The sequence below is a fragment of the Bactrocera neohumeralis genome, chromosome 5, assembly GCF_024586455.1.
Source record: "Bactrocera neohumeralis isolate Rockhampton chromosome 5, APGP_CSIRO_Bneo_wtdbg2-racon-allhic-juicebox.fasta_v2, whole genome shotgun sequence".
Classification (NCBI taxonomy): Eukaryota; Metazoa; Arthropoda; class Insecta; order Diptera; family Tephritidae; genus Bactrocera; species Bactrocera neohumeralis.
In genome coordinates this window covers 46271071-46287968 of record NC_065922.1, presented here as the reverse complement: position 1 = coordinate 46287968, position 16898 = coordinate 46271071, and the positions used below count along the sequence as shown (strand labels likewise).

Below are 16898 nucleotides of genomic sequence, written 5' to 3'. Positions count from 1 at the left end.
TAAAGGAGAGTTTGGAAGTAATTAGGATGTGGCATAGACTTTCCTGTTTGAAAAAATTGCAAAGAGTAATTAGAAAAAATTTATTAATTAGGTAATCGTAGGTCTAACAGTATAAGGAAATTGACTCTAAGAAATAGTTATATAGATTTTCTTCCATGAAATATCAATTTAAGCCTTTTCTTTTTTGTTGAAAGCTGGTTGGTCTGACTTTTAAACACTTTTTCAGAAAAATGTATAAAATATCTCAGCTCCAACAGTTTATAGCTTTAGTGCGTGAATGTTAGTGCAATGGATACGATAGAGTTTTACAAAGTCGTAGATTTCGATTTGTTCTCAAAAGATTTAATAATAATTCCTTCATTCTATTGAGACGCATAACATGTATGATCATACATTAGTATGTTAACGTAGGGATGCCGGGCAATTCTAAAAAAAATTAAATTCTAAAAACCCTTACTGCAACACAATTCTACACATCCTCAGAACCTCGCCAAGGACAACAAAAGCAAGTTGCACAGAAACAACTACGTTCGGGCGCTGCAGCCGCCGCACCAAATCATCCGTATCTCTTCCTTACCGTGCCACGTGAAAACGGCAATGGACATGAGGTACAGGGCTTCAAAGTTGTAGAGATCGAGGACGACGACGAAGAAGAAGCTACGCATAAGAAAACACAAGTCGAAAACAGCGCCGACAGCAATGATGATGCGGACGATGATGAGGAGGACGATGCTCACAATGCCAATGCAGCAAATGATGATGATGATGATGATGAAGATGACGATATTGTACGTAACAATAATGTTGAAGTTAACGATGATGACGACGACGATTTCGAGTACAACGCCGATGATGATGATGATGCGGATAATTTGAATGACGAAAACGATGTCACCAATAATTTGGTATATCTGCGCTCACGTGCACCACACTCGCCACGCCTGCGTAGTCAATTGAAAAATCAAGCTGCCGTTATCAGCAACGATGCCAATCGTGCCAGCCAATTGAATGCACAACTCATATTGAAGAATGCCAAACCCACGAATATGATGGTATCGCGCGAACATGCCGGCGCAATTATGGTACCCGATGGTATTATCGAAATCGAAGGACAAAGTGTGGTGGACGAGAAGACTGGCAAGACGGCGCTACTGGTGCCGCGTGCTGCACTCGATGCCATACCAAATGGCAGCGTTGTCGCGCTAATGGAAGGTGGCGAGACCGATAGCGAAGAGGCGCGTGCCAATCGTGTGCTAGTGCGTCGTCGTCGCAAGGGTTCGCGTCGCAATGTGGTGCGCCGTGGTGGCGGTAAGACCCGTCGTCGTCGCGGAGGCAACCGTCGTCGCCGTGTTAACAACAAACGCAAGAACGTACGCGTCTATCAAGTGGGCGGTGGCGCCAAACGGCGACGTGGTAATCGTCGTGTCGCACGTCCTGTAAGGCTGCAGGGTTGATTCCAAGCGCTGACGGACCACACGTGAACTATTTTAGTATTATAGGTTAACTAACAATCGACAGCTATACGATGCTACTTGAATAATGTAATTGACGGCGAAAAATAAACGGATGAAATAAAACATATTGAAAAATTAAATAGAAAATTCTTATATTTTTTATATTGTGGTTCAAAATAAAGGGAGAAATGGTATATGCTTGAGCAAATAAAAAAAAATATTAGAAAAATAATTCAGGCACAAAAAAATTAGTAAAGTAGAGAAACGCATTTAACTCGTTAGGTTTGAGTGAACTTACTGCGCAGATTTATAGTTAATATTAATCTCTATTTTTGTCAGAAAAGTGCATAAGCGCATCAATTTTTCTTTCTACTCTTTCAATCCTTCTACAATCATATATTCGGCGAAAGCCAAACGACCAACAATAAGCTCAGATTGTCCAAAGAGTTCAACTATTAATCAAGATCGCCTCACTTCCCGTTGTCTTTCTTATGTATCATTTTTTAGACAAGTCTTGCCTTCGATTGAAATATTTTGGCTAAATTTCACCGCTTGCGATCGTAAATTTTACATTTAACTGTCAAAATCATACTTTTCATCCCATTAAACTATTGGTAACAAATAAATGTTTAGAGAAAACGATTTGTGTGTCAGCGAAACATAAAGAAAGTCTAGCATTTGGCTGTCAGCGGAATATGATAATATCGTGGTGTACAGCAACGCACCAAACATGATTAGTCATATAATAATAAAAAGTGATCTTCGAACTGAAATTGTTTAGCTTATAGCCCATCGCTGTTGTTTAATATACATAAAATGGCGATATAAGAGCGTAAGCAGCGCTTTAGTTGTTCGCATAACGTCTTGGCAACTAAACGTGTGCTGAAGTCCCGAAAGCAAATACGACACACACCATTAACTCTTAAGTATTCAACACGCAATGGCCAAGTCCAAGTTGTGTGTTTTCTTGGCGCTTTTATGCGCCGCTGCGTTGCTAGGCAGCGTCACAGCTGGTACGTATACGATTCTTAATCGAACGCAACAGAACTATAGTAATTTCTAATACTATCATAAACGACCTTTTAGAGGAACCGCTATCTGTTGCTGGTGCAATTGTTGAGGCAAGAAATGACGAAGTCGCACTCGAATTGCCGCTGCCAGAAGCTGACAAGGTCCTTAGTGTGCCTTTACCAGCAAAATCCGAATTGTCTGAAAATCCCGCCATTGTGCCTGTAGAGGTAGAAGAGAAGACAGATGAAGAGCAAGGTAAGCCGGTGGGAGAGGGAGATGTTGCTGAGACCGAAAGTGCTGTCATCGGCGCTGAGGATAGTAAAACCGAAAATCTTGAGCTCGCTATGAATGCCGAGATATTGCAACAACCCGAGATGGTGCGTTAACCGAAATACACAACACGTGATTTTATACAAAACATATCTTTAATATTGCTTATCGCTCTACCTCAGGCACGCCTAGCTCGTCATCTCAAAAGCTTCCACAACTATCAAGTTTATCGTGCACGGAAAGCTGCCGGAGTACAACGCGCTGCCAACGGCGTTGATGAGATGGAAGACGATGATGGTATAGTGCCCGAGGAACGTGCCGTACGTCGTCGCCAGCGCGTACGCAAGCGCAAGACCAACAACAACGTACGTCGTACACATCACAGGAAGAATGTCGCTAATCGTCTGAACAGTGCCAAACGTCAAAATCAACGCGTCAACTCTGTACGCAGGCGAAATACGAAGAAAGGATCAGCAAGTCGTCGTCGCGTCAACAATGGTGGCAATAAGCGTCGTAGTAGCAGCAACAAAAAGCAGAGAAAGTCGAGCACTAGCAACAAGCGTCGCTCATCGAAAAACGGTATGCGTAAAACCAAGCAAAAGTCATCACTGAAGAAACGCACCACGAAGAACTTCAATAACGGCAGCCCGTATTTCGAGGAAGAGCAAACTGTGTATCCCCTTCGCTCGCAGGTGAACAACGTACCTCAGATGATCGTCATTCTGGACGGTGACAAGGCAGAAACTGCAATCGTCGGACAAGCTGCCTAAAGTTGATAGATTCGTTTCAAAATGTATATTTTAAGTATTAAAAGCATGATTAATTTATACTATTTATTTTCGATTTAATAAACTAATTTTAAGTTAAATACGAAATTGCGTGATTGTTTTAAATAAAACTCTTTTGCCGACAGTAATAATCATTACTTTAATATGATACAGACATTACAACTCATACTTAAAGTTTTTTTCAATTTTCCACCTTAAAGGGTTGTATCTACGTCATCAGTTACTGAAGACACTTTGGACTTCAGCTTTAAACTTTTCTGGATAAATATGCTTCATTTAAAAAATTGGTACCTAGTCTTAGATCTACAAAGATTTCATGTTAAAGCCAGTACTTGAATATTTACGTGTATGCCGGGAGCTGCTCCAACCTTAAGATTCTTAGATAAAAAGCTTCCATTGAAGGCTAATATCGAGATCAGAGTAGGGAAGACATTGATTGCTTTGAGCTCACTAACCATTCGTTTAAGGTTGCTTAAAAAATCTCGCTATCAATGGCATCGGGACTTTTTGTGATCCTTTTATTATGGGTCCAAACCACAGCGGAATAGCAGGTAACTGTTAAGCTGACAAGCTGGTAAGGAAAAGCACACTAGCCCCATTATCAGTAGAATGGGAACGAATTCTGGCGTCCGGCCTGCCAGCTGCAAAAGCTGAATGAAATAAGGCGATGTGAAAACCTCTCCCCTGTTTGCGAGATCAAGGCTTAAACTCTTGGGAGCTCATACGTTCAGATATGCCACTGAACTTAAAAATGAATTTAAATGCCTGAGTAAACTTGAGTTCTATTTGCGATCTCTGGATCAACCACCGAACCCAATATATATGAATTTAATTCAGTTAGATAATCTTGAACCCGAACAAATAAAGAGCAGCTAGGTTCGGGTATATGAAAAGAGGTCTTCAAAACAATGTTCAAACATTTTCAAGACACGTTATATCATTTGTCAAACCCATTACCCTCAATTTTATCACTGCATCAACTAAATTAAATATAATAAATTTTTTTACATAAAATAAAATATAATAAATAATTCTATCCAATTTATTTCAATAGAATACCTTACTTATTAACTACTATACACAATGTTATGTAGATCTGAAGCTCTAAAACTATTATACCTACCATATAATGATCAAGACAACACTTTTATAAGGTTAACATTTTCACATCGACCAAGTTATCTATACTAATATTATAAAGAATAAGAGGAGAAAATTCCTCGGCGGATTTGAGAAATTTACACTATCTCCTGTGAACAAACCAGGTCAATAAAAAGTCCTCGGCCTGACACGTAGATGGCGCTACTAAAATTAAATCCATATATATACCCTAACCTTCAAAATTAGCGTTTATAATCGTCATATAAGTTTGTAAATTACCTTATATCATTTTGAGTGAAGTAACTTTTGTCATTGGGAAAAAATCTATGAAAAGGAATTTCGCGTGTTGGTAAAATATTGCCTTTTTGAAGGGGAAAAAAATTAAAGCAAAAACTTGGCGCTTGCTGGTAAACATTTTTTTATCGAATGAAGAGCTGAAAACCAAAACTGATGCCTATTTTGAAGCAAAAGACAAATCGTACCATAAAAATGGTATCGAAAAGTTGTAGAGACGCTATAATCAGTATCTCACCATTAAAGAGAACTATGTTGAAAAAAACGAATTTGTCAAAAAATGTTCTTTACTCTGGTAGGCCGGGGACTTTTCAATTCACCTGTTAGGCTGTACTATATTTTCGAAAAAGTTAAGGATCCATACTAAAATACCAATACTGTAACGAAAGTTGTAAACAAAAAATCCGAAAAATCCTTAGATCGCTTAGTATTGATCAGATTTTATCATTTTCTTCTTCTACTCTTTGATCACTGCGGCAACTTTGCACTCTCGAATCGGTCGCTTGAGCCGTAATTAAAACAAATTGTTAGCAATTATTTGTGTGCATACTGTCTCGGTAACTGTAAACGGAGTTCTTGAATTGCCGCTAATTTTATTTTGGAGCAGCATCAATTGAACAACTGAGCGCTGTTGTTTACATATCAACACAGACACGTGAAGACAATTACTATTGATCTCAAAACTTAACAAGAACCCAGATCAGTAGTTGAGATGATTTATTGCTTTCGCATTTACGAAGTTTATGACCAATATTTTTACTAACTATCACTATTATTTGGGTACTCAACTCTCACTGCTTTTAGAATTCGGAGAAATTACATTTAATTATTTAGCCTCGGGATAGCCTTTAATATAATTGGATTTTTCTGAAAATCGAGCAAAGCGACCACAATTATACGTCTAGTTTGGCAATTTTTACTTAAGTTAGCGGCACAATGCGTTTACTCCAATTAGCCCTCATGCTAGTTTTTCTCCTAACTCTTCAATTCGTGGGTAGGTCATTTACATACAACTTGACTGCTCTGCGAGAACATCTAAGTGTATTCATTGTTATACTTTTGTCGTTTCCCTTGACCAGATGCTGCGAATCGAAGCATATTCAAAAATCGACGCCGATCCACCGCATCAGTGGGACGATATGAGAACGTAAAGCCTCAAGGTCGTATCACCAGTCAATTTTTAAATACGCTGAAGGGTGTTACAACAACAAACGGTTGTTGTACGTCACCAGATGCCCAACTACTTCCACTTATCCAGACACGACTACAAGTCCTTCCACAACTCTCGACAAGTCCTACATATGCGACCAGTCCTACATCTTTGATTAGCCCTACAACTTCGACAAGCCCGACGTGATGACGATGAACAAGATGACAATGCGCTGAAAGAAGCTGAAGACGACGGTTGCGATGAACACAGTTTAAGTTACGGTAGTCTTCATGAAAAGTTAGGACGTGCTGCTCTCGCCCAGACGATCCGACGACGACTAAGACAACGTTAACTTGCGAGACGCCGCTCACAACAAAAGCGTCGACGTGTCATACTAAAACGTCGTCGTCAGCAGAATCTTAGAAGAACACGTAAACGTAACCAAATACAAGTCCAAGTCAAGCAAGCAAAATCGACAACACAAAACCAACAACAAAACGTCGCTTGAGACGTTTTCGTAATAGGCGTGGGTCCAATAGCATGTATGTGAATGTCGGATAGGATTCTCTTCGAATTTCAATTACATATCTCACACCTTGACCGATGTTTTCAATAAAAAGTCAAGTAAACGTATTGGGGTCCAAATATTCGCTACCTCATTATTTGAACAGTTTTGGTTCGATTTGGACAATTTTTGGTCATACAAGTACATACCGAATGCTACTTGGTTCAAACTTTTGGTTGTTTCTTCTTAAAGCTAAGTTGGCTATGAGCTTTCAGGATGTGTTTTAGGTTTAGTTAGTTTAAGTTTTAACTCTGATCTTCGAAACGGGGATCGCACGTATAGAGCTAAGCCCCATTTATCCACCACAAATTTGCTTGAACGTTTTGTTTATATTCTTGCCAATTCTAAGGACGCCAAAGGTTGAAGATTTACAAGTTCAAGTTATTTAATACTAGTTTCGCAAAAGCTGTATAATCGAAACGGAAGGATTAAGAAGATTTCACTTTGCCTACTTACAAGTTACTACATAGGTTGCCTTTTTATATTTCGGGATTAGTGAACAAAAACAAATATTTATCCACGAAAATCGCTTTATTTTTTTTTTTTTTTGTTTCAAAATAAAAAACCTATAAATTTGCAAGCGTTTGAACCAATTTTTGAAACATTTTTGCCACTCTGTTTGAGTTATTAGCAAAAAAAATCTTTCTGAACTCATCAACCGGTTCTTCGGGTGTCGAAAAACGTTGACCTCTTAGTTTATTTTTTTCGTACGGGAATAAAAAGAAGTCGCTGAGTGCCAAGACCTGATGGTGGATTACTCATCAAAGCGATGGTTTAAGTGCTCGAACAAAATAATGGCTATAGTTGACTTAATTCCACGATATGTCACATGATGATCTTGCAATATCAGTCTGCGCACAGCATCAATAGTTTCCGGAACAAGAGCCGGTTTTTCACGATCTTCACGATCTTTGTCTTCACGATCTTTGTCTTGGAGTAATCTACAACCTCGACTGGATTCAGTATATCATAAATAAACACTAGTCCTTGATGGAGCTTCATCGCCAGAAATTGAATTAAGTTCATCGATGCACTGTTGCAGAGATCGCGTGAAAATGTTCGAGATTTAATTTCATTTTTTTGTCGATATTAATATTTTAAGTTACTGTAAGCATTATAAATAGTGCTCATATCCGACAAAACGTTCTGTGTATGTATAACAACAAAAATTTTAAACCTTACGATAGAGTTGTGAGTTGCCAGAATGCAAAACTAGGGTTGCTGAATCCCGAAATTTCGTCTAGTTTTCAAAAACTTGCTATAAGCATCGATTAAGATTGCCTTTAATGGAATGGTTTCATTCAGTTTCAACTCATTTTTAGAGCGTCATTCGCTAAATTGTTGGAGAATTTCGACGTAATGCTCAGTTACGTTGCCAAGCATCTCTTTTGCGACTTATAATCGATGTCGTTCTTCTAAGAAATACAGGGATTTTGGTATGAATCTTGCATTGACATATGAAGCGCGTTAATCAAAATGTATTGATTCGATTCGTAAGAGTTGTTTAGATCCTCTACTGTCACTTTAATGCCACCACAACGATTTTAAAGCACTGTTTCTTTAACCCTTTCGATGTTATCAACATTAACAGAGGTGACTAAACAACTTGAAGTTCTCGGTGATTTGACGCTCTTCACTGAATGCTTTGCGGTACTCAAATTTGTGTTCGTGATAAAATATGGTTGACTCCCCAAAACACTTCCGCAACATTTTCAACGATTCTGTAGTCGTAATTCTCTTGGGAACACATGGTAAATATCGCCTGATAGACTTTTCACGTCGTAAACAAATATAAAAAAGTTTTTATCAATCTATGAGGAATATTTGTATCGATTCGAGTTTTGCGAGCAGTTATATACCAGTCCGGGTCAAATTTGATCATACGGGATTACTGAAATGTGTTTATTACATTTCTTTAAAGTGAACAGGCAATCATTAAAGGTTACGTGCATGAGAATGCGGCACTGAATATGGCAGGTGAGCCAAAAACATATTTGAGAAAACTAAAGATTAGACTAATGTTGATTATGTGTTACTAAATGTATATACAATGTATTTTGTATATACACCAATCTGCTGTAAACTATAATGTGTAAAGTAAATAGTGTGAGATATTTATGTATTCATATGTATGCCTATAGATTCTTTCGCTGCTGTTACTGTAAAATAACGGGAAAGAATTGATGCTACCTAAGTTAGTTGGTTTCTCTTAGGCCTATGCCAGAGACGATTATTCAAATATCTTGATTTGCAATTTTTATGCGATTTATGTAAATTAACTTACAACGTTCTGTAAAGGCAAGTGTAGCTAAACGAGCGCTAGCTACGCCTATTGTGGTTGTTGTATGTTGTAAATGTATAAACAGCATATCGATGATAATTTATATTGTAGTTGTTGTTGTTCATATGTATTACATGGTAGTATGGTAGAAACAGAATTTAGGCCTATTTCGATAGGCTTTTTGCCATGGTTCATCATATAAATATTGCGTTTGTAGGGCTTATCGATCAGTGAGCTCCAAACACTTGGAGTAACATAATATTACAAGAAAAAGCAAAATATTTCTTTATAAAATTCTATTTCCCCAATTGGGTAGAATTTAGTTTCAAAAAGAACGAATCGAGGTGTCCTGGTAGAGAGGAGTAACGCTTCACACTTCAAAGTACACCGCCGTCATGTATTTCTTCAAAGTTGCCATTCTGTTGCTCGGCCTAGCAGCCGTGACACTACCCGCCTCAGGTAAGGAATCACTCTACACAACATTGTGGATTGGAAGTGGCATTATCCAAACTTGAATTATTTTTTTGTGTTTTTGTTTTGTGTTACATAGGTAAGCAGATCCCCAAATCTGGTGCAGAACAAAGATATCAGTTGTTTAATAGACCGCGTTTACATGCTGGAAAGCGTATCCATGAAGATGTCGCTAGTGGACGTGTTGTCTCTCAGGACTTTATCAATAAATTCACCTCACTAAAGAATCCCAGCACAAGCACCACTTCTGTCGTTACAACGACATCAACACTTGTACCATCAACTCCCACAACCACAACTGTTACCCTTTCGCCCGCCACACCTACGACATCAACAACATCACCTACCACAACTACCTCACCTACAACGCCCACCACAACAACAACAACCACTCCCACTACATCAACAAATACTACAGCCCGTTTCTTCCCCAATTTCGACGACGACTCAGATAATGAAGATGAAGATTTCGTCTTTGCATTGTACCATCCCGATAGGAATTCCATTGACAATTACGAACAAGAGGAAGGAGACGACAGCGACGAAGTCAATATTGCCGGCATTGGAGATTTGAATGACTCAGTCGAGGATATTGGTCGCGCAGCACGTGCTCGCCCTTCGAATTGGCGTCGTCGCGTGCAACGTCAACGTCAACGCCAACGCCGTCTAAACAGACGTCGTCGTCAGTCGCAAATGAAGGCACGTCGTCAACGTCGCCGCCGTCAACAGCGTCGTCGCAACCAACAGAAAAGACGTCAACTCGCCAAGAAGAAGCAGCGTCGTCATCGTCGCGGCGGCAAAAAGTCGCGTCGCACCAACAAACGTAGACGCATTGTGCGGGTGAAAGTTTAAATAACAGCGCACGATATGTAACTCAAAGGATAATGCCAGTGAAATAAAGAAACAAAATTTGAATAGTATATGTAGACGTTAATTTTCTTATAACAGACTACACGTTGAGCTGATCGGGTCCAGGCCTGGTTGAAGTTCCCTTTTCCAGTTTTGTAAACTTCCAAATAGCGCATCTCACTAACTTTTAAGCTCCATAGAACGGCCGATGGAAAGTCAAGTGACAGTCTAACGCTTAGACTTCTCCTGCTTTCTGTTCTGAAACATGCTCTAGTATATACAAGATCTTTGCCATAATTTAGTCTACAGCCCAGCCCGATTGCAAATGAAATGTAGAAGCCACTGTCCAAATCGAACTCGCGGTTTTGTTCTGACAAGTGAGGAAGCAAATTCTTAGAAATTAAAAAATCGAAAAAAAATATTTTTTAGTTGTAGAAAAGGGATGTTAGATGGGTTGGTTTCATGGGAGATGTAAAGTCGGGAGACTCATTGGAAGTATGATATAGGCTTAGATAAGTTAGAGTTTAATCGGCTCTGTATCCAGAATGAAATCGTTTTGGTGATCTTATTCACTTTTGTTTGGTGGGTAGGTAAGAGTACAACCTCTTCGGTCTCCATTAGCGCTAGATGCGCCACTTTGATAAACTATTCTTAAGGGCTGTAAATATTGCTATGTCGTTTCATCGTTGTGTTCAAACCAACTGGTATCTACAATGAAATTGCTTATCTCCATTAAATTTTTGTAGATAGACATTCAAGGTTTTGCTCCTGATGGATTCCAAGAGCTCTACATCGAGATTGTGATAGGGAAGGGCATAAGCAGAGGAAGTGTACAACTCTTTCCTTACTTCCTTCGAGTTTGTAACTGCGGCACGTGCTATTTTCAGTCATTCCCATTTTTAACGCGTGTTATCCATAATAACTGTAAGTCCATATATACTTTATACTCTATATATACTTTATACCTATTTAATAAGTCCTTAGTTCTTGTGTTGTCACATTTTGGGCTTATCTGTTTCGCTATCTTGCATTTAATTGTAGATTTTCATACTTTCTGAGCTTTTTGTTCAAAAAGCGTATTTAGCTCGATCTTAATCGTTCCTAGCGGGCATGGTATTGATACGCCTCTCTAGAGAGGTTCCTCACTTTGTCAACTCGTCTGTTTTTTCGTTGCCGAAAATATTCCGGGAACCGAAATTATGGACAAGTGGAGTTGACCTGTCAGTGAGCTTAGGTTCTTCCTACATTTGTTGACCTTGCTGGAGTTTATCCTTGGCAATGACTAAGCTAGCAATACCGCCCGACTATGTGCGTATATGATAGCTCTCTTTGCCCTTTCGTAGCTTTCTAGTAGAACTCCACAGGCCTTTTATATGACTAGTATTTCCGCTTGGAATAGCTAGCTGAGTTTGGTAGTTGGATATAGAAAGATGTATCAAGATCCTGAGAGTGTACTCCTACCTCTACTCCACAGTTCACTTTGGATTCGTTGATATAACTTAAGATAGAATTATCTTGGCCTACTAAGCGTTTTTCCGTTTAGGTCTAGAGGGTATTCTCACATAGAAGCCACTAATGAAATCCAAACTTGTGAAGATACCATCTGATCGATTTAGTATTATTTTAAGCTGGTTCCGGATAACGCTATATTCATAACTTTTCATGTTTAAATTTCCTATCTCCTTTACTCTTATAAAAATAGTTCCCATTAGGATCTGTATACTTTTGTATGCGTTTGAACCAATTCTAAAATCACTTTTGTCACTTTGATTGTGGTATCTCTAAAACATGCGTTCTGAACTCATCAACCGCCTCTTCGGGTGTGAAAAAACGTTGACCACTTAGTTAATTTTATTTTTCATGCGGAGAATAAACAGAAGTCATTGGTGCCAAAGCGGGACTATGCAGTGGATGACTCATCAAACTGATGTTTTTTTTTAGTCAATATGTGAGAGCTAGCCATACAGTCGGCTGTTGTTTACTTTCGAGCCGATACGTATAAGTCCATGTGTCATGAAGTCATAGGCATGTTTCGAAGCACCGCTTTCGTATATTTTTAATATTTCTCTCGACCAATCGACAACGAGCTTTTTTTGAACGATCAACAAATTGTGCGCGATCCTTCTCAAAATTTTTTTTCTACAATATACCTTTTAAATGCCATGCAATATTGAATGCATGCTAGTTCCACTAATGCCTATAGTTGTCTCACTCCCACGATAGGTCGCAACACGAACTTGTAATATCAGTTGGTGTACAGCATCGATAAACACTGGTCCTTGATGGAGCTTCATCGTGAAAAGTTGAAGTTAGTTCATCGCTGCACTGTTGCTGAGTTAATCCACGTCGAATGTCGCAAAAATAATCGCGCGAATTAATTCCATTTTTTGGCGGATGTGAATATTTTAAGTAACTGTAAACAACACAAATAGCGTTCGTATGTCAAAACGTTCTGTGAATGTATAACATCGAAAGCTTCTTAAAAGTCAAACAGACTGGTAAATGGACAACAAGAGCAACCGTGTGACCATTTCCGACCACTTAACTGTCATAACAATGTAATAGACTCCAAAGAAAGAGAAGACTGTCCTATCTAATCTGAAAGATCATTACCACAGTTTTCTGCGACTCAGAAGGTGTCGCCTACAGCAATTATCTGTGGAAGGAAAACTGTTAAACAGCTTTACAAAGCCGAATTACAGAAAAACGGACGGAATTCTTTTCATACTTTTCAAGTTTGATTTGTTCGCGTTACCTTCAAAACTTCTTAATACGTTTAGCTACAACTGTCAGTGTGTGACCTATATTTGCGAAACATGTGTAGGAATGCATCAAATGGCATCAAGTATTTGATCGCTTGGAAGTGTCACCATTGATACTAAAGTTTTATGTTAGTCACAAATTAAAGATTTTGACATTCACGCGAGACTTGAAGAAATTTGCGCTCAACCTGCTTAAGTATTGGCCGCAACCTTACACACATTAAACAACGTCAGAAATAAGGCAAAGAACTTGAACAATGTACAATATTTTGTTTGCAAATCAATACTCTTCTTGTTGCGAATAAAGATACTTTATTGGACTTTACAAGCCATTTGCAAAAAGAAAAAAACCAAACAAAATAATAATTATATATAAGCATGATATTTCGCATTATGCTTTGTCCGTGTTCATTGGTACAACGGCAGTCATGCAAATTTTATGTAAATCGTTTTTTCTAAACTGATACCAACATATCTGTTTGGTCTTGTATCTTGCTTTTGCGAATTTTTGCAAATTTCTTTGCACTATTTCTTCAATATACCAGCGATTAAGAATGAAGCAATTAATCTGCACATATATTCATATCTAATATTCTGAGAAACAACAAATACGACTATAAACAGATGGTTTAATTAACTATAAACTATAGGAGAACCCCAGTGATCTGTATTGCTAGCAGCACATATAAAAGTCCCTCGATATAAACCGAAAGATGCAGTTCACCTTAGTTTGTTGAATTGAACAGTCGAAGGGGATATTTCGAGCGTTAATCCAAGTAATATTACTGGTGAGCAATGATGCAGCTCACCTGGTCACGTTTATTATCAGTGTCGTTACTGATCGCGGCACTGACACTGGAAACAGTCGGTAAGTAGTCGCTAGTTTGTTCATAATTGTTTTTCGTGGTTAATTTATACATTTCTCTTAATACAATATAGCTTCACGTGTTCCGCACCGCGGAGCTAATAGCAACCGCAAACATCATCGCTCTGTGGCTAGAGACGAGGACTTTTTGCCTTCCGGTCGATTTATAACACAAAATTATTGGAACAGTTTGAAGGGTCAATCGACAAACAGTTCATGTGAAGAAAGTACCGTAACATATCCAGTCACAGTTACATTGACTCGTGATGGTAGTAGATATTTTGACGATTATGATTATGATTACCCTTCAGCTCCAGTTAGAGACCTACAATCTACAACTTTCACAGAGCCAGAAACTAAAGCTCCAACTACGCCTGCGCCAGCAACATCAACCACGCCTGCACCGACTCATAATCCAGTGATTATTGGATTCTATGACAATTATGAATATGATGATGACGATTATGATAGCACCAACGACAATTACAGTAGTTATAGTGATGATGTAGATGACAACGACGAAGGCGATGTTAGCGAAAATGACGATGATGATCTTACAGCGGTCAATTCTAAACAACGTGGGTTCGGCAACAGTCTCGAAAATTCGGTTAGTCAGCCTGAGTCTGACAATGCTAATGTCGGCAAAGCAGCACGACAACAATCATTATCGGATTATCAACGACGACGAAATCGTCAACGACGCCGTCGTATACAGCGTCGACGCGTACCTGCCCGAAGGCGTAGACGTAGAAATCAACGTCGCCGACCACAAAGACTACGCCTACGACGTAGACCGAACCGTATTCGTCAACAAGTTCTTGTGCGAAGGCGCCGCACCAGAACTGGTGGACGTCCATCAGCAAGTGTACCAAATATACCTCTACCAAATTTTATTCGATTACCTGCAAAGAAGTGAAGAAAATATGTAATCCTGATAGATGTGGAAAACGATTAAAATATACTATATGATTTATAAAAAAACTTTTTCTATTTTCACTTTTGACCAATTACACTTGTTTACGGTCATGTTACGAGGATGTTAAAAATTTCCGATCACGTAGACATGAAATTGTAATTTTTTACAATTGATTCCAGCAGTAAGGGGCTTCTGTGAGCTGAATATTTTTGAAAAGTGGGAATGGTCGCGCCACGAAAAGGTTAAACAATAAAATTACGCAACGATTGCCCTCCTACCGCCGAACCGATGAGCAGATCTACGGGAAAAGCACACTCTTCACTCTTTTTAAGGTTCAATGATATATCATTTCTAACACACCAAGAAAGAAAACCAAGTTTAATGCCTATATCTCACATATCGGTTTTATTGAAAACTACGTAAAGTCCTATTACTCCTAAGGTTCAAATAAGTGGACCAGAGTCCTAAAAATAGCGGCCAATCTCTAAAATATAACAACCAAACTTAGAGAACGTCGTTTCCAGGTAATAATGTGTCCCGGTTGCTAAAAAGTAGTAAAATCGGGTTTTGGTTTCCATAACCCATATACTTAAGATAAATAGTTTCAAAGTTCCGATTGCCTTTATATCGCAGTCAACGTTCAGTATTTTAGAAATTATAATGAAATTCAGAGAGAATGTATAATGTATTCCTAATAACAGTACACCATTGTGACTAAAATAGATTAAATCTGGTGAATACGCAAACAGGCCCGTCTTATAGTTAATATAAGGATTTTTGCCGCCGGTTGACATTATACGATATACTTGTAAATCGGTCAATCTGTATGTTATCTAACAAATCGACCGATGTGTTGTAATGCCCAAAATTGGCATAATTGAAGCTTGAAGAGCATCTGTTCTTATAATGATAATACTAGACACAACCGCCATTTACCCAATTTAAGAACTTCAAACGTCCGGTTGGCTTCATCCCATATAAATACATCAGTTAGATTGTGAGATATTTTAGAAACAATTAATAAACTTATAACGTTGGATATGGGGTACACATACCCAAAATATCTGAAGTAACTCTCCCATTTACGCCATCTCTCATATATTCTATATAAAGAGACTCGTTAGTTTAACAGACTTTATACCTAATATGTCGGTCAATGTGTAAGTTATCTTCTTAAAAAAAATGAAATTTGTCCTCAGATATATTTTATATATATTATAATTTATAGAAATTAGTCTAGATTTTCCCCGCGCCCCATAAAACACAATATAGTGATCTCCATCCATCTTACATCCGAACTTAGCCCTTGTTATTACTATGGTACATCCTACTTTTTTCCGATATTTTTATTTCAAAATTAAATAAACAAACATACGAATATATGAAAAAGTGTTGAGTAAGAAAACAAAATTCACCTTTTTTTGTGAATTGTCTACAACAATAACACTGCTCAACAATTCTGAAGGAAAAGTTATCGACTAATGTGCTAAGAGATCTGAATGGTATTTAATGTGTTTTGATTATGAATTAGAGTTCAAAAATGTTTCACCATATACAGCTATCTTTTTCATCTTAGTAAATGACGGTGGTTTGACCCCCACGCGCCTTGATTACAACAGAAAAAATCCAACGTATTCGGAACTTTTACTGTCATTTTCGGTTTAAGTAACCTAAAATTAGCAATAAATTTTTTCTAATGCTACAATCGCAAAATGACTGAAAGCTCGTGTAATTGTCATCACAGTAACTTATATATACTTATTATAACTAATTACTAATGATGCTTGTTAAACGGTATATCCAATGCACACAAAAATAGATATAATATATTACGAGTGGAGTTCAGTTACACTAAATAGCGAGCATTAGAACACGACGTTGACCGACCTTTTTCCCAAAACTTGATGAACTCGATGATTCAGCCAAATGTCCGTCAAGATCTTGCAATAAATCAGCTCTAGATTGTTTTCTCTGCAGGTATATTAAATGAAAAGCTTGCGGCAATCAACCAGCAACGCTCGAGGAGCTCGCCGAAATGTTGCGCCGGGTGTTTGAAAATTGGCTTAAACGGGTGGATATATGCAAACGGAGCCGTGGTGACCATTTGGTCGACATTTTGTT

The 16898-nt window shown here is 38.3% G+C and overlaps 2 protein-coding genes across 2 annotated transcripts in view; both read left to right on the top strand.

The window, feature by feature from the left end:
• The window catches only part of LOC126758939 (irregular chiasm C-roughest protein), a 724984-nt gene that overhangs the window by 115554 nt on the left and 592532 nt on the right, over window positions 1-16898 (top strand). The window lies entirely within an intron of this gene.
• Window positions 9310-10237, top strand: LOC126759291 (myotubularin-related protein DDB_G0290005-like). Its single transcript, XM_050474027.1, has 2 exons — window positions 9310-9373; window positions 9465-10237. The coding sequence occupies exons 1-2, from the start codon at window positions 9310-9312 to the stop codon at window positions 10235-10237; spliced, it is 837 nt and encodes a 278-aa protein (XP_050329984.1).